At 47.3% G+C, this 21,884-nt stretch overlaps 2 protein-coding genes across 13 annotated transcripts in view; one reads left to right on the forward strand and one right to left on the reverse strand.

Moving 5' to 3' along the window:
• The window catches only part of SH3RF2 (SH3 domain containing ring finger 2), a 140,084-nt gene extending 122,138 nt beyond the window's left edge, over window positions 1–17,946 (forward strand). For all 8 annotated transcript variants that reach the window (XM_017341158.3, XM_070076260.1, XM_017341159.3 and 5 more), the window contains one exon: window positions 13,936–17,946. The gene's annotated coding sequence lies outside the window, so the exon portion shown is untranslated. The remainder of the gene's footprint in view (window positions 1–13,935) is intronic.
• PLAC8L1 (PLAC8 like 1) overlaps window positions 1–21,884 on the reverse strand; it is a 66,163-nt gene that overhangs the window by 23,195 nt on the left and 21,084 nt on the right. The window contains exon 4 of one of the 5 annotated variants that reach the window (XM_051843461.2): window positions 588–20,583. The exons of 2 other annotated variants lie outside the window; for them this stretch is intronic. In XM_051843461.2, the coding sequence (XP_051699421.1) occupies window positions 20,503–20,583 (81 nt within the window). In that variant the 3' untranslated portion in view covers window positions 588–20,502. Of the gene's footprint in view, window positions 1–587; window positions 20,644–21,884 lie in introns of those variants that run through there. 2 more of the 5 variants (XM_002710284.5, XM_051843463.2) reach the window with 2 other exon arrangements.

The following is a 21,884-nucleotide window of genomic DNA, read 5'->3' on the forward strand; positions in this document are numbered from 1 at the left end:
TCACAGCAGCATCAGATTCGCACCTTTCCACACTGCATCTAATTTCTGTAGAGTTTTACCAGAGTTTGCAAGGATGTCTCCAAGTAAGACTGACTGCACTGACACCTTCTACTCATTCATTCCACTAACAGGTTTCCTAGGCTTACTATACACTAGGCACAGCAGCGAGGACAACTGACACAGCCTTTCAAGTCATTTCTACCGTACCTTATAGAAACTGAGGCTTAGAGGTTAACCACAGATAGTGACCAAGCAAAGAGGGGACTGTGCTGTATGAACCAAAAGACCCTCGACTTCCGGGCTCTGACTCCAGAACACTAGGAGGCAAAATAGTGCAGTGTGGTAGCAAATGCTAGGCACAGTTTTTGGTTTCAGCAAGCTCTATTGCATGCAAACTGAGTTCAAATCCTCATTTACTATTTCCTGGTTACGTGACGCCAGGCACGTTAACCTCTGGGATCCGCAGTGTATTTCCCTAAATGGGAATGACAATAGTGCTAACCTCACTGGGCTATGGTGAGGACGAGCTGAGATAGCAGTGTAGAGTGCCTTACCCAGTGGACATCTAACCCTTGTTAGCCTCGGAGGTCATGGCCAGTCCAGGTGAAAATTCTAAAACAAGAACATGCCCAAGACTATCATGGTAAAAAAAAAAAAAAAAAAAAAAAAAAAAAAAAAAAAAAAAAAAACAAAAAACAAAAAAAAAACACGTGGCTTCATCTCGGAGTCAGAGCACAGTCTAAGCTCAATCATGAAGGACGAGAGTCAGTGAGAAGGGGATAGGAAGAAGGGAGGAAGTTTCAGGAATTGGCTGTAAATGTAGCGATCAAGCCACCATTCTCTGATAATTGGAGGATTACATTCATTCAAGGAACGTCCCAGACCTCCCCAGTAGAACCGCAGCCCCTCAGGGAGGGTCTAAAGCAGAAAACTCTACCTTGTGAACGCTGCACGCCTCAGCCACGACTCAGGTGGTCCCTAGGAGGGTGCCCCTGTGCCCCACTGTCAAATACCGGCACCCTGTTGCCAGGGAAGGTTCGGAGGGTAGCACTGGATTGGAGGAAGCAGAGGGGCAACCGAGAGGCAGAGGCAGGCTGCGGTCACCCGAGAACGGGCTCTGAGGACCACGCTTGAGGAAGGGTCTCATTAAGCAGCACCCAGCTTCTCCCCTTGTGCCCTTCCCTCAGCCTGTGGAACCAGGCTCCACGCCTCCCACACACAGCTTCCAGAGCAGAACTGAACGCAGTGCCCCACCTGGGACTGCGGAGAGGCAGGGGGAGCTCAGTACCTGACTCCACGACTTCCCGCATCTCTTTGCAATGCAGAGGGTCTGTCCCCCGCAGGGCTGAGCAGCCACCATCCAGGGGAACTGGGCCAGGGCCGGGCAGACTTCGATTAAAGAGACGTGCACTCTTCATGTTGCAGTGTCCACCAGTGTCACTCACTCACATGACCGTGGCTGAATTCAGCATTTGCCCCTAGAGACCATGTGCTGGACACCATCTCTCGAGTCAGCATCGACCTCTCCAGAGTCAGAGCTGAGTCCCTAGAGGTCGGCAGTCTCACCAGGGTAGTGAACGTGGCCTGGGCCCGTAGTCATGAAGCCCCCCAAGTGATCCTGATGCATGCGAAGCATGAGGATCTAAATCACGTCTCCCATAGCAGCCCAGAGCCGACCTTCAGCTGACACTCTGCCAGGCTGTGGCCACGCCGGTTGTTAAAATATTCACAGAGATCTGCGCTGAGAGCTGAACAGCAGATGCTCTGAGCTCTGGAGGCATCTCTTCCTCCGCACCCCGACCCTTCTCCCAGGTTGCCCCCACCACTCTATCATCCAGCAGCCAAAGGGCGTGAGCCGGGGCACAGCTGAAACCTCCAGTAATCAAGCCCACTTTATTCTGATCGGCAAGTGTCTCTGCCACCTGATTGCTAACATCTTGACTGTTGGCCTTTGGTACAGACTAACCCTGGAGAAGCCACTCTGAGGCCAAGGGCACAGTTAGCAAGCCCGGGGCTCTTCCCAGCCCCATCCTGGCACTGTCCAGGCCTTGACAATCACCTTTGCTATGCCCTTAGCCTTGGACAGCTGAATGGGAGGGAGGGCAGTTCCATGCTCACGGGTCTACCTTTCCGGATAACATTTTCCCAGGCAATCTCAACGCCTGTGGGCACTGCAGCTCCTCTGGCATCAGCTTAGCTCACACACGAGTCACCTGTCGCAATTAGATGAGCAGGCAGGCGTGCTCATCCTGTTGCCCACCTCTGACTACACAGGCCAGCCTCACACCTCTGCACTCCTTCCTGGGGAGTGAACAGCTATGGCAAGCAGACAAGCAAGGTCCTCTCAAGTCTCTCCAGCTGGGAACCATTGCTTAGCAAGCCGGCCCAGGGCAAGGCAGAGCCAGCAGCTGCTGCCACTGATGTTTCTCTTGTTAACCTCTTGAGGGATAAGAACGCAGCCCTCCCTTTGGCTAAGAGAAGAGCGGGAGAGACCGGCCCTTAAGGAATGTGTTTGGGAGGCAGGACCAACCCAGGGAAATGAACTCCAAAGATCCTTGCAGTAGGTTCATGTCGTTGGGAGTAGGTCACGTCAGGACATGTTGCCTGCAACAGAGCGATGTTAAACGATCAAGCTGTTTGCCAGTATTGTGTTCCCCACTAGAACAGAGACAAAATGTTCCCAGGAGGCCCTGTGCCCACAGATCACACTTTGGCAAACAGAAAGCAGCAGATCCAAGACCTTGGGATCCAAGGTACACTTTCAAATCAGAGATGGCGGGGGTAAGATTGGGGCACGGGGGAGCACTATTCATCCATTCAACAGCAGTTACCCCTCACCCGCCCTGGATCAGGCTTTGGGACAGTGAGGGTGCGGTGGTTAACAGGAAAGATAAACACAGGTATAGCCTTCCAAGAGATGTGTTTGTTACTGATTGCTTTTCTGGATTTTGGACTCCTTTCTGCTCTTCTCCCCTTTTTATTACTAAATGTTCCATATATATGAGTAGATACAATTGTTTAGTTATATGGGATCATAAATAACCATATACCCACCATCCAGTTTTCTTTGTTTGTTTTTTTCATCTACTTAAAAGGCAGAGTAAGATAGAAAGAAAGATAAACAGAGATATCTTCCATCCAGTAGTTCACTCCCCAAATGTCTGCAACAACCAGAACTGGGCTGGGCTGAAACCAGGAGCCCAGAACTCCAACTTGGTCTCCCACATGGGTCGCAAGGGCCCGAGTAACTGAGCCATCATATGCTGCTTTCCCAGGAGGCATTAAAAGCAAACTGGATCAAAAGCAGAGCAGCATAAGGCTGGTGCTATGGCACAGTGAGTAAAGCCACTGCCTATAGTGCCAGCATCCCATATGGGGGCTGGTTCTAGTCCTGGCTGCTCCACTTCTGATCCAGCTCTCTGCTATGGCCTGGGAAAGCAGTAGAAGATGGTCCAAGTCCTTGGGCCCCAGCACCCACGTGGGAGATCCAGAAGAAGCTCCTGGCTTCAGATAGGCACAGCTCTGGCCATTGTGGCCATCTGGGAAGTGAACCAGTGGATAGAAGACCTCTTTTCTCTCTGATTCTGCCTCTCTGTAACACTGCCTCTCAAATAAACAAATAAATCTTTAAAGAAAAAAAAAGCAGAGCAGCAAGACTCAAAACAGCACTGAGATACAGGATTGCAGGCTTCCCAAGAGATAACTTAACCCACTGTGCCACAACACCTGTCCCACGAGCTTTTCAAAATAATAATAACTGTCAAGATTGAAACCCAGGGGCTGGCATTGTAACACAGCAGGTTAAGCCTCCGCCTGCAATGCCAGCATCCCATATGGGTGCTTATTCGGGTCCCCACTGCTCCACTACTGATCTAGCTCCCAGCTAATGGGCTTGGGAAGGCAGCAGAAGATGGCCTAAGAGCTTGGGCCCCTGCCACCCATGTAGGAGATGCAGATGAAATTCCAGGTCCCTGCCTCACCTGGCCCAGCTCTGGCTGTTACAGCCATTTGGAGAGTGAACCAGTGAGTAAAAGATCTCTGTCTCTCCTTCTCTCTGTAGCTCTGCCTTTCCAATAAATACATATTTTTTAAAAAAGTATAAAACAATATTAAAGCCCATTTTGTGCCTCTTCCAATCTGATTCCCCTCTCCCCCTCCCCCCAAATTCTTCACAACTATCCCAAATTCCATACTTATCCTTCCCCTGGCAATTTTCCCACATGTGAGCCATATAGAATTTTCAGTGCAACCCATACAGGTACTGGTTAAACACTGCTCAAAACAAAAAACTCAAGGCCAAAGATCCCCTGCCTGAATACTTGAGCTCCCATCCGGAGCTCCCATTCTGTCACTGGGATCCTAAGGCATGTTCTCGTTGTTAGAAACAGATTCTGATGCACCAGCAAGACGGGTTTCAAGAGGTTTGGATGGAGTTTTATGGGAATTCTTCCAAGTAACACTCTTTTGGGAGACTTTGTTGCTCCCAAAAGGGGAAAGATGAGTTGTGGCTGTTCCCAAATTGTCTGAGGACAGGTCTGTCTTCAGGACCTTGCCTGGCACCCCTGGGGAGCAGACTACAGAAACCAAAAGCAGCTCCTAAAAATCAGAATTGTAAAGAAATCTCACTACTGCCACTGCCACTGGTAAACTTTCGTGTGAAACCCGTGAGCTATGCAGGGAAATGTTATGTCTGTCCCCAGACTACAGAATACTAAGGTCCAGAATGCTTCAATTCCTTACCCAAGGTCAAAACAAGTTTGAGAAGGAATGGAAACCAGAAAAAAAAAAATCCATCTCTGATGCCTCATCCAGCAGCAGTTGCTATCATTTATCATCTGCTGTATGTCAAGCACTTTACACGCCACATGCATTATGTTATCCTGCGCGTCCCATCCCTGTGAGACAGGTGCTGCTATTACCCCATTTCAGAGATTAGAATCAAGGCTTAGAGGTCAGTGATCTCTCCAGGGCAACAAGGACTAGAACCCAGGACTCTGAGCCCAAAGCTTAATTTTAAATCACTGCCTTCCTCTTCTTCAATGGCAAGTATAAGCATGATTCTAACAGGGTTGAGTTTGGAGAGGATAGACAAATAGCTGAGTGCTGCCGAGAGAACCAGGATGGGAGTGGAGATAGGGGGTGGGAGGTTTAACTCAGAGTCAAGTTCTCCCAGAAACAAAAAAAGGAAAATAGCAAGGTGAGCTCTTATGGTCCAAGCAGTAATGGTGGGAAGCAAAGCAACTGTGAGGGTTCTACACAGAGAAATCCAAAAAGCAAACACACCCCTGCGGCAAGGGCTGCCAGACACAGCCAGGCCAACTTGAAAAAGAACTGAAGCTATAATGTGGTTCTGGATCATTGACGTCAAAACGCATGAGCATTTTGCATTCCCCAGATCGCTCTGTCTTCGTGAGATTATTTCTGGCTTTGCTTGTCCTCACTCTAAATGATACAGAGCAGAGTCCCAGAAGAAGGGGGTTGCAATTTCCAAAATGACCCCACTTTCATCTCCTCTGTGGGAACAAGAGGGCTCGGAGGGCTGACATGTCCCAGTATTCTGTACTGGTGTTTATCCAGAGTTCAAAGGCAACACCCATAGATGCAAGCTAATTATGCAAATAGGGTCACTGCTGGATGGACAAGAACTACAGCATGGGAAGGACTAACAGAATGCCAGCCAAGACCCGGGATGAAAGGCAAAAGGCATTAGCAGAGGCCCTTTGTGCACTGTGTGCATTTTGTACTAATGCTCTCAGTGTCCATGCTAGCGTAACGGACCAACTTGATGAGAGCCTTCTGCAATGTCAGGATGTCACTGCTGGAGGTCGTACGTGTCCTGGAGCCAAGCCTCGCTAATGTTCTTCCCATGAACATGGCGACCCCCTCACCATCAAAGATGACTGTGAAAGCTATTTGCATTTAGGAGAGCCCTACAAATAAGCAAAAAGAAACTTGAGTCAAAACACATAGAGACAGCTAACACAGGACTGGAGGGGACTAAGTGGTTAAAATGCCACTTGAGATTCCTGCATATCAGAATACCTGGGCTCAAGTTGTGGCTCCATGTGCAATTCCAGCTTCTGGGTAAGAGACCCTAGGTGGCAGTGGTGATGGCTCAAGTAACTGGGTCCCTGCTATCCATGTGGAAGACCCAGATTGAGTTCCCAGCCCCTGTCTTTGGCATGCCCCATCCCCAGCAGTTTGGGGGCATTTGGGGAGTAAAGCAGTGGACAGGAGTTCTTTCTGTATTTGTTTCTCTCTCTGCCTCTCAAATAAATAAAATAAACTTAAATTTTTAAAAAATGTATTTGAAAAGCAGAATGACAGAGGAGAGACAGTGAAGGAGATCTTCAACCTGCTGGTTCATGCCCCAAAAGGCTACAACAGCCAGAGCTGGGCCGGGCCAAAACCAGTAGCCAGGAGCTCCATCGTGGTCTCCTACGTGAGCAGCAGGGGCCTAAGTATTTGAGCCATCTTCTGGTGCCTTTCCAGGCACATTAGCGGAGAGCTAGATGAGAAGGGAGCAGCTAGAACTCAAGCTAGCACTCTAACATGGAATGCCGGTGTCATACACAGTGGCCTAACCTGCTGTGCCACAATGCACTAAATGCATTAAAACAGGCCTGGAGGAGCAAAGAGAAATTCAGATAAATATTGGGTTTCAAAGGATTGTACCGAGATTCTGCTCTCACCACCACCACCACCTTCTCCTCAGTTCCTTGGGAGATGTTTCCTGTGTCCCGTCAAGGGGAGTGGCAGATTGCCTTATATGAGGGGACATGCCACTCGCAACTCCAGAAAGAGTGCTCCAATTCCATGACAAGGACCAGGACTGTCAGTCAGAAGGGGTGATGGATACTGTTTTGAAGGGAAGGGTAATTTTAGATATCAGAGCCACACTTCGAAATAGTCTGTTCTGCACATTCTATTTATAAGCTTTTTTTTTTTTTAAGTTTAAGTTGTTTTTAGATGCTGGTGAGTTTGCTTCTGCCTTTTCATTATGGGAGCCTCCAAAAGAAGACCAGCTTTTAGAGCATCAGACAGTAAGGATCTGGGCGTTGCTATAATAGCCACGTTCCCGATGCACCAGAAGTCTACAGGATCTGGAGAGGCAGTGCAAGAGAATAGGACCCGCAGTGTGGGGACCAGCTCACCTGGGTTTTTTTCCAAGCTCTGTTACTCACTTTTGCCATGTTTCCTTTGGCAATTAACTAAAGAAAGTTGGAAGAGCTACAGCGCCTCCCTAGACCTCAATTTCCTCATCTGTGAAGTGGGGATCAGCACACCCACATCCTAGGCTTCTAGAGGTAAGACTAAATGCCATCATGCATGTCCAGTTCAGGCCATGGTCTTGAGTGCGTCGAGCTGCTCCACAAATAGCAGCTGTTAACAATATTTGCACATGGGCATATACTTTTTATTCAGAAATAAAAAGTGCAAGAATGAGCTAGGTCTGGGGCATAGAAAGAAGTGAGAGAGGGGAACAATAAGGGAGTGTTTTAGTTGTCACAAGAGTTTCCTCAGGGGAAAAGGTTCAGCAAGATGGGCAGCATGGCGAGATGCCATAGTACAGAAAGCAAAGCGCCCAGGCTCTGGGTCACATGTCCCTGGCTTCAAATCCCAGCCCCATCACTGCTTGGCTCGCTGACCTCCCTGAGCACATGAAAGGTGGCAACAATGTGAGGCGCCTGCAAGGGCTTGGGGCAAAGTGACTGAGACAAATGGGCTGGCTGTGGGCGTGCAGGAGGGGCTCCAGGAGAGGTAGCTGTTGCAGGAGCCTGCAGACACGACAAGAACTGAATCCCGCAGCTGCCACTCCTTAGACACGTGCCACATGCCAGCCACCAAGCTAATGCGAGGTACTCAGCAGGGCTGCTGCAGGGTGACTAGGAGCACGGTGGAGTCAGACAGCCTGGGTGCAGATTCAGGCTCTGCACTTCCTCATCACATTGTCATGGGCAGTTCACTGAACCCCTCCGGATGCGAGCTCCATCACTTATAAAGTGCACGTCTTAATTGTGCTTTCTTTGGGAGATTTGGTGAGGATTAAATTAGTGCATAAAGAAGTCAGCACAGTGCCCAACACATAGAAAACACTGTCATGTTAGCTACTGTTATTATGTGTGTGCATTTTCTCATTTCATGCTCACACAACCCTCTAAGTGTTCTTATCCCCTGTGTAGAGATCAAACAGGTAAAGCTCAGAAGATAAAGCAGTCTCTAAGGTCACAGTCAGGAACCAGTGGGGCCAGCTCTGAAGCAGTATACATCCACTTCTTTGCTCTCTTAACCTCAGATAAGCTGGTAACGCACCAGGGTCGCATCAGTTGGACGATCATTTCAAGATGCATGTTATGCCATAACCCTCATCTGCCTTTTCCGGTAGGGACCACCTGACCACCTCGTCTGCTGCAGGTTGAAGGGTCACGCCTGCCTGTACCCCAGAACACAGCCAGCAAGCACACTGGCGCTGCCATCTGGGGACTCGCTGCTTCAAAGGGTGGACACAGTTTATGAAATGTCTATTCTGATTTGCTAATAGGTCTGACACAGACCTGCTTCCAGCTGGCTGGTGATTTCGATAACAACCCCTCCTCCTCAGCGCCAATTAACAGAAATTAAATGTCCCTGGCACACTTCGTTATGCAGAAACTGCATGTGCTGATTAGCTAAACCACTGCTGGACTCTCCAGGATGGCCTAAGGGATCCCGGCCAATGGCCCTCTCACTCCATCTCCATTTAAAGCCACAGAATGTTGTTTTCCTGGGGGAAGGTCAATGTCGTTTCATTCATTTCTTCATTCTGTTTTTATTCAACAAATGCTGATGGAGACCTGCTAGGTGCCAGGTATTGTTCCATTGCGGGTGGGATACAGCAGTGAGCGATCAGGAGGAGATCCCTGCCTTTGGGAAGGGGACACACAAGAGAATTTCCAAATGACGTGTTATGAAGGAAACAGAGGGACAGGATAGAAGGAAGAATGGCTGAGTGTGTGAGCTATGTCAGGTGGGGGGCCAGGGGAGGTTTCTCCAGGGAAGTGATATTTGAACTGAGACCTGCAGGTTAGGAAGGAACCAGACACCCAGCATGGTGCGGAGGGTGGCAACAAGCTCAGCACACGCCTGCAGAGGGGGTGAACAAATTCCTTGACTCATCAGAATGTTTGCTCCCACAATAAGTGGAATGAGCACTTGGAGAACAGGTGCATCCCCTCCCCCACTCCCCCACTCCTGACAAGAAGGGGCTCCCCAGGAAGAAGGAGCATGGCGGAGATAATGCTGGAGTGAGTTTCAGTGGCCAGGCGAGCGACATCCCTTTCTCCCCCTTCTCCCACCTCTGAAGCAAGGGGCACGGCTCAGCCTCTACCATTCCCTGACACTGGGCTCTTAGGAACTCCCGGTCCCAAGGGACTGACCCTCACAGCTTCTTTAAAGCAATGACTCTCCAGCAAGCAGGCAGCAATTCCTTGTTTCTAAACAAAGTGGCTGCTTGGAATTGTGTAAACAAGGCATGAAATGTCATCTCCCTTGCTATCATTAGGATGTACTTATTGAATTTCCATGCCCACTTACTCCTTCAGGGAGTACTTATTACCACTCGTTAGTCTCTCTCTCTCTGTTCCTCACTAGCCCCTCCTTCTCTTTCTCTCCTCTCTTCTGAAGCACAGGCATTCAGAACCCAGGCTATAGAATTGCACACCTGAGTTGTGACTAAAGTGACTTGCTATGTAACTATGGTCAACTCCGTTCACCTCTGGGTCTCAATGGTCTCACTTATGCAATGGAAATAATAACAGAGGCCATCTCACAACAGCTATATAAAGTACATACTCTGCTATTATCATCCTCACTTCGTAGATTAGGGTGTAAGCTGTTCACTCGGGAAACTGAGGCTGGTCTTTAAAATGCCAGAACCTCTCACCATGAGTGTCGTGGTGAGCCACTGTTTTAATGATCTGTTTCCTTCTGTAGCATTTTCCATCCTTTGTGATCATGAAGAAGCAGACTCATGACAAACATCCTTCAAGAGGTCGCTTAATTTATAGTAATAACTTTGAGTCAACAATTACAGAATCCCTGTTGTGTGCTCGACCCTGTTCTATATGCTTTAGTTATTGCACTCGTTTAAACAAGCTCAGCACAACCATACCAAGTAAATACTGTCACAATGCCCGTGTTACCAGTAAGGAAACTGAGACCCAGAGAGATTAAGTAACTTGCAGGGGGTCTCAAGCCTAGGAAGGCAGAGTTTGGAAAGAGACCCAGGCCAGCTGGCACCATCTTTGGCTGCCAGTGCTTGCCACTTCTTTAAGGTGGGATGCACAGGCCATCCTGCAGACATTAAGGTTTTCTACTGGAAATTCATATGCACTTGTCCTCTGAGCGCGAGGCAAACCAAGAATTATCACTCACCTAATGCTGAACCCCCCACCCCCAGCCTGTAGACACAAGGGCTGCCATGCGGTGCTGCACCATGCCAGCTGGGGGGAAACCCACACTTCCCACCTGTGATGGGACTCTCAGGTGCTAGTAAATGTCTGCCGATCTCTGGGTAGGGCTCTTTGTACGTTGTTAGGGCAATCTGAACATCGGGTTCATGTGGCAGTGGCTTCCCTACCGCTTCCCAGCCCTGCCCTCCCTCAGAAATGCGGTATCACAACCAATGTAGCCGAAAGAGCAAACAGCTGCCCACTCCACCCTTGGGATCCAGAAGCAGTCAGCCCTGCCAGCCCTGCCTTCCAGCTCAGAGGATCGTCCGCACAGCTGCAGATGCCAGGACTGATGTGCTAACCAACGCGGCTCAGCTGGGATATCTTTCCCACAGGCAGGTGCCCTGCATCAGCACAGCCACCAACCTAGGCACAAGCAGGAGAGGCAGGATGTGTTAAGACCAGGAGCCTTCTCCTTTCAGAGCTAAAATCCATGAATAATAAAAGCAAACTCCGGTCCACATTCAGTGGTGCGCGGTGACAGGACACAGGGTGCTGCCTCATCATCACCCACTTTGCATCCCAGCCTCTCTGGCCACTGAATGTAAAGCGGCCACCTCAGCCTCCCCCAGCTCCCTCTGGCCGTGGTGAGCACACGAGCCAAAGGGGACGAGCTGCCCCGAGTTCGCAGGCCCCGGTGCTCAGAGACACTCACATCTGGGCCCAAATAGGGCTGCTTGAAAGCCTGGGTTCTGCCGTCACAGATCATAGCTCTGCCTTTGGGGACTGGGGAAGGTGAAGTGAGGCTCCCAAAAAATGAGTGAATTGCAGCACCTGCTTGCAGGATCTGGCTGCCCCCAGCCAAACCCTCCTCTCACCCATAAAAATGTAATGATGCTGGGGTCATCTTCAGAGGCTCCCCAAAGGGAAAAGCAGCAGTGAAATCTGCACAAGCCCATGGAGACCAGTCAGGCTCTCGCTTCAGGAAATGGGAGGAGGAGGAAAGCTACTTCTACCTGCTGCCTGTTTTCCTGGGTGTTCATGGGGACTTGGTTGTAGACAAATGCTGGGGCTGAGTCTTTAGCAGGTGAGTCTGAACAAATGTTATCGGGGCCAATCGGGCCCATCTTTTGCCTCTCTCCCTTCCTCCTTCAGTAAGGACTTAATTTGCACTCAGAAAATCCAAGAGCCAACATGGCAACAAAGCCATGCACATCACCAGCTCCTGTAATGTCCATTCAAACCACTGGCCCACAGGGGCTGTCGGGCTGCAATTCCCTCCTAAGTATTCTCAAGCTAAAAAGAGCAAAGGGGACAAAAGAGGGGGACGTGGTGGGGGGACACTGATGACAAATGTGAGGGGATGGGGTTGCAAAGGAGTTCAGTAATCAAAATATTTCAAAGCTTCAGAGAAACTCTGAATTTTAACATTTTATTTTTGAAATAATTTCAGATTTACGTAAATGTTTGCTAACACTGTACAAAGAATTCCCGTAAGCCCTCTACTAAGTTCCCAAAATATTTTACTGTGTTCATCTTGGTGATTTTCTGTATCATTTGAGAATAGTATAAATACCAAGCATTCAGTTATCCCTAAACCTTTCAGGGTTATATTTTCTAAAGGTAAGAATATGCTCTTACGTAACCATAGTTCAATTTGGAAAATCAGGAAACCAACAATGGCACAGTACTGTTGACTGGTCTATGAATCTTATTCAATTGCCCTACTGTATTTTCAATTGTCCCACTACTTTCCTTTATAGAAAATTATTTTCTGAAAGTCTTTTCTGTTGCAGGAGAGGAGGGGTGGTCTTGTGACACAGATTAATGCCCCATTTGTGAAGCCAGCATGCCATATTTGAGTCCTGACTGTTCCACTTTCCATCTAGCTCCCTGCTGGTGTGCCAAGGAAGGCAGAGGAAGATGTTGCAAGTACTTAGACCCCTGCCACCCATGTGAGAGACCTGCATACAGTTCCAGGCTCCTGCCTTCATTGTGGACCAGTCCTGGGCATTGCAGCCATTTGGGGAGTGAACCAGTGAACAAGATCCCTTCCCTTCCCTCCCCCCCCCCCACCTCTCTCTGTTGCTCTGCCTTACAAATAAATAATTCTCTAAAAAAATTAGTTTTGCCTAGGATCCTGTCCGGGTTCACATATTACATGTAATGGTGACCTCACCAAAGTTTCCTTTACTCTGTAACAGTTCTTCAGGATCCATTTCTTTCATGGTCTTAGCATTTTGAAGAGGATAAGTCCACTGATTTAATTTTTAAAGGTTACTTATTTATTTGAAAGGTAAGGTTACAGAGAGAGAAGGAGAACTGCTGGTTCACTCACGAAGTGGCTGCATCAGATAGAGCTGGGCCTGACAAAAACCAGGATCCCAGACTCCATCCAGGTCTCCCACAGGGGTGGTAGGGGCCCAGTCACTTGTACTATCTTAAGCTGCTGTCCCAGGTGCATTAGCAGGGAGCTGAGTCAGAAGCGGAGCAGCCAGGACTCAAATTGGCGCCCATATGGAAAACTGGCATTGTAGGCAGCAGCTTAACGTGCTGCACCACATGCTGGCACCAGTCCACGGACTTTATAGAATGTCTCTCAGTTTGAGTCTGTCATCCATTAATTAAAATCGGACCATTTGCTTTTGACAGTAATGGATGGTAACCATAGAATCAAATAGGAATCTCTGAGTCCATACTGATGTAAACAAATAGAGAAGGGAAAGTGCCTGCTACTAGGTGTGGAAGGAATGATGGGATTTGAACATCACCATTTGGCAGCCAGTGCAGTAATAACTGGTTCAGGAAAAAAATCATCAGTGACTGTTAAGACTAGCAAGTGCATGCTTGAAGTATCCGAGTCTTCCTTCACCAGATACTTATTGATCATAATGGGAAAAATTAAAACCACACAGTATACAAATCTGGTAGGCAACTACCTTAATCAAAAGACCAAAGTTACCATCACCAGTTATGGGGAAAGAGCATTCTGTCTGTCCTGATATAATGGACTGAGAAGGACACAGTATCTCTCCTGCAAACAAGACAAACTCCTGCCCAGAAGTCTTAGACTTTTAAGGAGGGCTGGTGCTATGGCGTAGCAGATACAGCTGCTGCCTGCAATACCAGTGTCCGCCACGGGCACCAGTTTGAGTCCTGGCTGCTCCACTTCCAACCAGCTCCCTGTATTGACCTGGGAAAGCAGCAAAAGACGGCCCAAAAGGCTTGGGACCCTGCACCCATGTGAGAGGCCTGGATGAACCTGCTGGCTCCTGGCTTTGGCCTAGCCCAGCTCTGGCCATTGTGGCCATTTGGGGAGAGAACCAGTGGATGGAAGTTCTCTCTCTGTCTCTCTCTGTGTAACTCTACTTCCAAATAAATAAATAAACCCTTTAAAAAAAAAAAAAAAAAACAAAACAAAACAAAACAGACTTTTAAGGAACCATAGTTCTTCCCAGGCTGCATTCACAGATAATGGATTCTCAACTCTTTGTCACCTTCACAGAGCCTGCCTTGGCAATCTTCTCAGGAGCAAGCTCCAGCTGGGATGTGAAGAGAACAGTCTGCCTGGATGGAAAATGTGCAATGGAGAGTTTGTGGACTACGCAGTATTCCTTGACCATCAGGAGCAGGACAGGAATACCTATAGTCTGGCCTCCAAGACAAGAGGAAAATAGAAGAAGGAGAAGCACCCATCTTCACCTGCAGTATTAATGGCTAATGGGCCAGGATGAAGAAGTGAGTCATGCGCTGTTGCAGGTTACACCAGACTCCCACCCCAAAGCCAACGTGATTTTGCCAGCTTCTCATAGCTTGGAGGCTAACTAACAAATGAAAAGACCACACATCAAATGCTCTCCAGCTCTGTGTCTGGCCTGCCTCTCCAGCTCAGATTTAGAATAATGCATGAGATGACACCATATTCTTCTCTCAGATGTTCCATCAGAGAGGCCAATGCGTCCTGACAATGTCCCCTAGCCTTCATCCCACCCTGGGTTCCCCACTGAGCATCCAGCACCCCTCCAGTGCATCCTCATTCTCTTCCATGGCCATTCCCTTGTGTCTTTCCCTCTGATACCTTCTCATCAAGAGGATTTCTATTGGAACACCCTGATCAAGGAAATAAGGTACATAAAAAAATGTCAGGAAAGAAATATCCATGATGTTATGAGAGATACCACAGACCACAATGCTGACAAAGAGGCTATTTGAAGTAGAAAGATGTAAAAATCAGTTATAACTGCATCCATTTATGTTTATAAATAAATCATCACAAAGAACAAGCCATTAGAAGACATTCTGCTTCAGGTTGAAAAAAAAGAAACTGTGATCTAAACTGAATTTTTAAATTATCTGTGCTATCCTGAGAGAACCACTGTACAGATAAGTAAAAGTCACAAATACCCTAAGCCCTTTTTGAAATTTTTGCTATTTTACATACGTGGCAAAGAGATGAAAAGAGAGACAGACACAGAGACAGAGAGCTCCCTTACACTGTTTTACTCCCCAGTGCTCCAGTCAGTCGGGGACGAAGCCCGGAAGCAGAGCGCCAAGCTAGGGCTCCCACGTGGATGGCTAATACTCAACGACTTGAGCTTCACCACTCCCGCCAAGGGCTGCATTCGAGGGAAGCTGAAGTCAGGAGCCGGACCAGAAACTGAACCCATTCTGACATGGGATGCAAGTATCCTAGCCAACGTCTTAATCACAAGGCCAAACATCTGCCCCCCCTAAACTTTTCGAACCATACATTTTCATCTTCTCCTCTATCTTGAAACACTAATAAGAATTTTGATCTTAGGCTGCCCTGATTACCATCTCTGAAAAATGTTGTTTTCAAGTTCAGGATCCTAATTTTGCATCAAAGCATTTTTAGTCTTTCATGCAATACTTCTCATAAACAAGAGCAATCATCAACCAAACCGTGCTGCATTTCGCGATTACAGAGACATTTCTTCTAAGTGAAGCCATCACACACAGGACTTAAACTGGCTGGCACCCATCTTTTAGCAGAATAAAGAACTTGGACATCTTAATCATATGCCTCTTTTATTTACCCACAGGAGAAAGTGATAAAAAGCAGCAAGAAGCCCAAAAGTATAATGCTTTACCTTCCAAGTGGTGAGTGAGAGGAGGTGGAACTGAACTACAGAATGGGTAATTTGATGATGACACCTCCTTCTCATGTAGGGTCAAAGATGGTGCTGTCAATTGTCAGTCCTATCTTTTTTCTGAACTACTGTCACTAAATGTTGTTTTTGTTTCCTATGGGATGAATTCAGATTGGCTTCTAGTTAGCCTTAGCAACAGTGAATATAGAGATTCTGCCTTCTAATTCTGGAATCTACTTGTCACTACCATGAGGCCTTACAGACCACCTTTAAGTTGGTTTCAGGGATTTCCTTTTCCAGGAAGAAATTTCAATGTTACAGATGATGTGGGGAAGAGTTAGGTATATGCAGGCTAGCTATATAAAAGCTAGGGGAGCAATGTAACCTTTAGTCCCCAGAAACCATTGGCCATTGGCTATTTGCAGCCTTGTTTTTTATCAAATTTTTTTAAAGATTGATTTATTTATTTGAGAGGCAGAGTTGGGGGTGGGGGACAAAAAGAGAGATCTTCCATCTGCTGGTTTTCTCCTCAGATGGCCACAATGGCGAAGGCTGGGCCAAGTCAAAACCAGCAGCTTGGAACTCCATCCAGATCTCTCACGTGAGCAGCAATGGTCCAAATACTTGTGCCATCTTCCCCTGATTTCCCAGGCACATTAGCAGACAGCTGGATCAGAAGTGCAGCAGCTAGGGCCCAAGCAAGCATTCACATGGGATGCTGGTGTCATAGGCACCGGCTTAACCCACTGTACCACAATGCTGACCACTGGAGCCTTGGCTTGAAGCCCTCTTGCTGACATTTCCGTCTTCATCCATTGGCTTCCCTCTCTCACAATTGGAGTAAGAGGAAGCTACCACTCCTAATTTTTACTAATGCTGTTTTTTAAGTCTCTGCAAACTTCCCATGACATACAGTGGAGGGTTTCATAGGGATTGAGCTCTCCCTTTGAATCCACTTACCCAAAATAAACCAAATACTTCATAAAGCACAAAAGCATCTGATCTGTTCACTGCTAAACCCAGAAGCTTTAGAAAAGCTCCCATTTTCTACAGGCTTCTTCCCTGGCTGTTCAGTTCTATCATACAGATTCCAAATGGTCAGGGGTCAAAAAATCAGGGGAGAGAGGAGATGCAGAGATGCAAGGATGAGATAAAAAGATTTCAATGAGTTAGGCCAAGAAATTTGCCTTAGAATCGTTTGCTGAACATGAAGTCTGAGTTTCATCTCCTGGGATTGTTGCTTCTTACTGTTCAGTTGAGCAGAGGTGGTTTAGGGGGCAAAACAGGAAGGAAAAAATAAACAGAGAAAAGTTTCTGCCTCCATAGAAGTATAATCAGAACTATAGACACTTGTATCTCTGCTTATTTTCTTAAAAGTACAGTGTTTTTACTAGACCAAAAGAGAATCTTTATGTGTTAATGTGTAAATGAATAGTGTTTATAAAAGGATATGTTATTCATTATGGATGATTGTATAATGAACCTTAGGTATATAAAATATATATACACATACAAGTTATTGCCTAAGAAAGCAGACATTTAAGGACTTCCAAACTTGTTATCTTTGTTCCAAAAAATAGAGAGTTCCAAGGCTGACAGGTTATTAGTATATTTTCACCCTAAAGCTAAGGGTTGTGGCAGGGGGTGTTGTTTGTTTTCTGGTCTGGTAACTTATTACAATCAGTATGGATGACTCCGAAATGACTATTGCATGAGTGTTGGTAGGTTTCATCCACATGGAGTCAGCAGAGATCCTTGCCACATTTTGCATCCTACAAAACCAAAATGAATTTTCTAGTAAGAATAAAAACACACAAAATATGTCTTCCCTGTTGTATACCACTCAAAGCTTTCCATAAACCTTGTTTAATGTGATGTTTAATATCAGCATTGTTATCTCTTACTTAAATATCTAGTATTGGACTGTGTCTCCTGCACTTGACACGTTCATCCAGGAAAGCACATGTCATGACCCCAAGCCACTTCCTACCAAGTGTTCAAAGAACTGTCCTCAGATTGGTTCTGTCTTATGTTCTGTGATTCTGTAGTAGACTCAATGCTTTCACAACCCAAAGATGCCCTTATTTGGGTTTGTGGCCCTAATGAAGTGCTGAGTTTGCTCTTGACCACCCAGCTGATCAGAAGAAGCAAAGGGGGAAGAGGGTTTCCCCACTGGAGAGGGTCATCCACACCTTGGACATCTACCAAGAAGAGCAGTGCACCAGCAACCAGTGTATGCAATACCATCGCTCTTCACGCGGGGCACCTGAGGAGAGGCCTACCACCTAAATAGGCAGAGATTGGCTGGGACTTCCCCGCCAGAAATGTGTATTGTTCCCAGCCGTGGGTTTGTGAAGCCCCATAGGTTTTAGCATGAAACAATAAAAAGGTTTATTTTCATTTAATAGAGTTGTCCCCAGGCCTGGTTTGTTTTCAGTAGCTGGTTGAGAGCAACACTGTATCATAGGTTAAATGTCCACATGGGGGCGCCGACACTGTGGCTCAATGAGTGAAGCAGGGGCCTGTGATGCCAGCATCCCATATGGGCGCCAGATGCTCCACTTCTGATCCAGCTCCCTGCTAATGGCCTGCAAAAGCAGCGGATGATGGTCCAGCTACCTGGGCCCCGACACCCATGTGGAAGATCTGGAAGAAGCTCCTGGCTTTAGTGTGACGCAGCATTAGCCGTTGCAGTCATCTGAGGAGTGAACCAGCAGACGGAAGATCTCTCACTCTCAGTCTCTCCCTCTCTCTCTGTAACTCTGACTTATAAAATAATATTTTTTTAAAAAGTTTATTATTTACAAAAATGTCCACATGGAACACTTCATTTTTCCCAAAAGGGGTTTAGCTCCTGGTGACTTCTCTGGACATCCAGAAAGGAAGACGTGAGATAGCATTGCTTAGCTTAGGCTTAGGTGCAGATAGGTAGGAGCAGTAGAAAGTAACCCTTTCTCTAAAGGCTAATCAGGCTATGTTCACCACTATAGAGCAATCTCTGGTGCGTGCAACCACGTGGGCCCAAGAAGGCCTTCCCTGCTTAATACAGTTTAGTTATGAGCCATGGGACCTTGGGCATGTTACTTAACTTCCCTAGGGCTCAAATCCCTTTTCTGAGAAAATTGAACAGCACTTTCCTGAGGGACGTTAAAGACAAAACATCTTAAAATATGTAGCATGGGGCTAGCATTGTGGCACAGCAGCTTAAACTGCTGCCTGGAATGCAGGCATCTCATATGAGCATGGTTAGAGTCCCGGCTGCTCCACTTTCAATCCAGCTCCCTGCCCATGTGCTTGGGAAAACAGCAGAGGGTGGCCCAAGTGCTTAGGTCCCTGCCACCAACATGGGAGACCAGGATGGAGTTCCTGGCTCCTGGCTTTGGCCTGCTCCACCCCTGGCCATTGTAGTCATCTGGGGAGTGAAGCAGCGGTTGAAGATCACTCTCTCTGTAACTTTGCCTTTCAAATACATACATACATACATCTTAAAAAAAAAACACATAGCATGTTTTGAACAGTGCTTAGCATTCAATAAAAATTATGTTTTCCCATCTCCACAATGTTGGCCATACCCACTTAACACCTACATAATCATTCACTTAATATCTTGACTTTAATGGAATCCATTTTCATCTAAAATCCAATTTAAAAAGAAAACTTTGTCTAGAAAACTAGTATAATTTGCTACAGTATAAGGTAGCCATAAAATAATAATAGCTCGTATTTCCTGCATTCTTCCTACTTGCCAGGCACTTTGCTAAATGTTGTGACTAATTATCATCCTCACAGCCCTGTGAGGTCACTACTACCACTGTTCCCCTTGACAGATGAGAAACTATGACACAGAGAGTCTTGTGAATGTGCCTACCATCGTACAATTAATCAACAGAGGAAGTTTTTCAGGCTCTGGACAAGGTTCTTCTGCACTGTTCTACCCTAACAAAAACAAGACTATTCAGTTCACACAACTGATGGCTGCTGCATTAGCTTCCCAGGGATGCTGTAATAAATTTCCACGAAGCGGAGGGAGGCCTTGAAACAACCAAAACTTGTCCTGTCACAGGCTCCAGGCGGGAAGCTCAAAATCCAGAAGTTGGCAGTGCTCACTCCAAAACTGATGGGAGAGGAACCCCTCTCCCTCTTCCAGGCTCTGGTGGCCCCAGGCAGCTTGAGCTTCTGGCCGCATCACTGCAGCCTGCCTCCATCCGCTCCTGGCTGCCTTTCCTCTGTGTGTCTGAGTCTTTTCTCCTAAAGATGCCAATCATATTGGACTAAAGCCTACCCTGATAATGACATCATAACTTGATTATATCAGCAAAGACCCTAATTCTGAGTAAGGTCATGTTCACAAAGACCTCCTCATATCTAACACATCTTCGACGGGGGCAGGGTGTGTGTGGAACACGGGGACACACTTCAGTCCCTAACAGTTGCCTTTGACCCTGGGGCTTGAAGAAGCCTGCGAGTGTCAGAGAGCTGTTTGAGGTCAGAACTGACCTGAGACTTTCCCTTTGACACAGTCAGGACAAGGGAAGGAGGGCGGCTTATGTATTTCAGCAGCATCAGGTGCCAAGTGCAGGTGCTAATTGAAATTCACCATGCCCTGCCCCTTCTCTAACACTCTGGGGACAGTTGCTTGACCTAAGAAGGCCACACGGCAAGTCTTCCAGCCTCCTAGTGGAGAGCTAGGGGAGGGGGCCATGCAACCTTCCAAAGCCCCAGGCAAGGGCAGGGGTGCAGGCCACAATATATACCCCTGAAATCTGCTTTACAGGCTGAACCAGAATAGCAAATTCAGATAAATAACAAAGCCTTCATCAGGAAAGGAAAACAGCAGTAGAGAGAGTAGGGGCATTAATCATTTATTTTCATACTGTTTAGTGAAAATTCGAAGGAAAAAAAATCTCCTAAGAAGAGTTTGGGAGGAGAGCAGAGTGAGCAGGAGGAGTTGTCTTGCTGAGTCAAACCAGGGTGTCCTTAGGTGCAGCGACCGCACAGATTTCATAGAGATGGGAGGTCCTCATCTTGAGTTCCCGAGCCACCTGACAGATGGAAAGGGGCCAACAGCAGTGCACCGCCAGCCAGTCCTCACACAGTGTGCCCTAGGGCGAGACCAGGGTCTTTGTTCTCCCACAATTGTACAGTCTCCTCCATTTCCTGGAGACCTATACAATTCCCTGCTGACTCATCCCACCCACTGCTTCTAATATCCACCAACATCGAGGGTCACTGGGTGACCCAAGTGCCCAGAAGCTAGGCAGCTAATCAGTACCTATGATTCCCAGCCTACCCTTCAGACTTCCTGATACTGCTCTTGGGCTTAAAACCACTAGCTTCTCCATCACACCTAGGTTCTATCTTTCTCTTAGGACCTACCATTTATACTTATTTATTTCTTTGGAGTGGTTAATAAGTAAACATGGTCCAAAAGTAAAAAGTTGTTGCCCAAATACAGCTGTTCCCAGCCACCCAGTTACCTGTCTAGAAACAACCATTGTTACCAACTTCTGGGGAAGTTCCATGTCTACATAGGCTTATACATATATCATCTTTTTATGTAAATAGTTACATCTATGCCTTTTTCCTTCACTTAAAAATATATCAGAGGAGGGCAGCGGGTTAAAGCCCTGGCCTGAAGCGCCGGCATCCCATATATGTGCCGGTTCTAGTCCCAGCTGCTCCTCTCCCAATCCAGCTCTCTGCCATGGCCTGGGAAAGCAGTAGAAGATGGCCCAGGTCCTTGGGTCCCTGCACCTGCATGGGAGACCTGGAGGAAGCTCCTGGCTTCTGACTTCACATCGGCTCAGCTTGTTGTGTCCGAATTTCCCAATCAATGGACAAGACACAGTCGAGGATGCAAAAGCAGAGGTTTATCTGTTACCAGCCGGCTGGGACCCCCTACACGCACACAGCCATTTAGCGGTACACAGGCAAAAGGCCCTCTCATTTGCATAAGAGAGGTTTTTATAGCCTCACACTTACAAGGGTGCAGGTCATCTCGTGCAGGTTACCTTCTTATTCTCTATATGGCAAGGTATTGGGACCTAACATGTTCATTGGTTCATTTAAACGTAAAGACTATATACATTATGTGGCGGGAAGGCCACACAAAGGAGATGGCATGGGGAGGAAGCATTGGGCCATAAATTCCAGGGGAGCTGGTCTGGGGCAGAAGGTAATAAATTCCAAGGGAGCTTACTCTCTTTGTACTCAAGGACCCCGCCTGCCTCCTTCCTGGTCCAGGGTGAGGCCTATCATGGCGTTACAGCAGGCAAGCAAGCAAGCCAGAGCACATAAGCGAAACCCACATTTAGCAAGCTAGGGACTCCATCTCCCACAAGCT

Source organism: Oryctolagus cuniculus, chromosome 6 (assembly GCF_964237555.1).
Source record: "Oryctolagus cuniculus chromosome 6, mOryCun1.1, whole genome shotgun sequence".
Taxonomy (NCBI): domain Eukaryota; kingdom Metazoa; phylum Chordata; class Mammalia; order Lagomorpha; family Leporidae; genus Oryctolagus; species Oryctolagus cuniculus.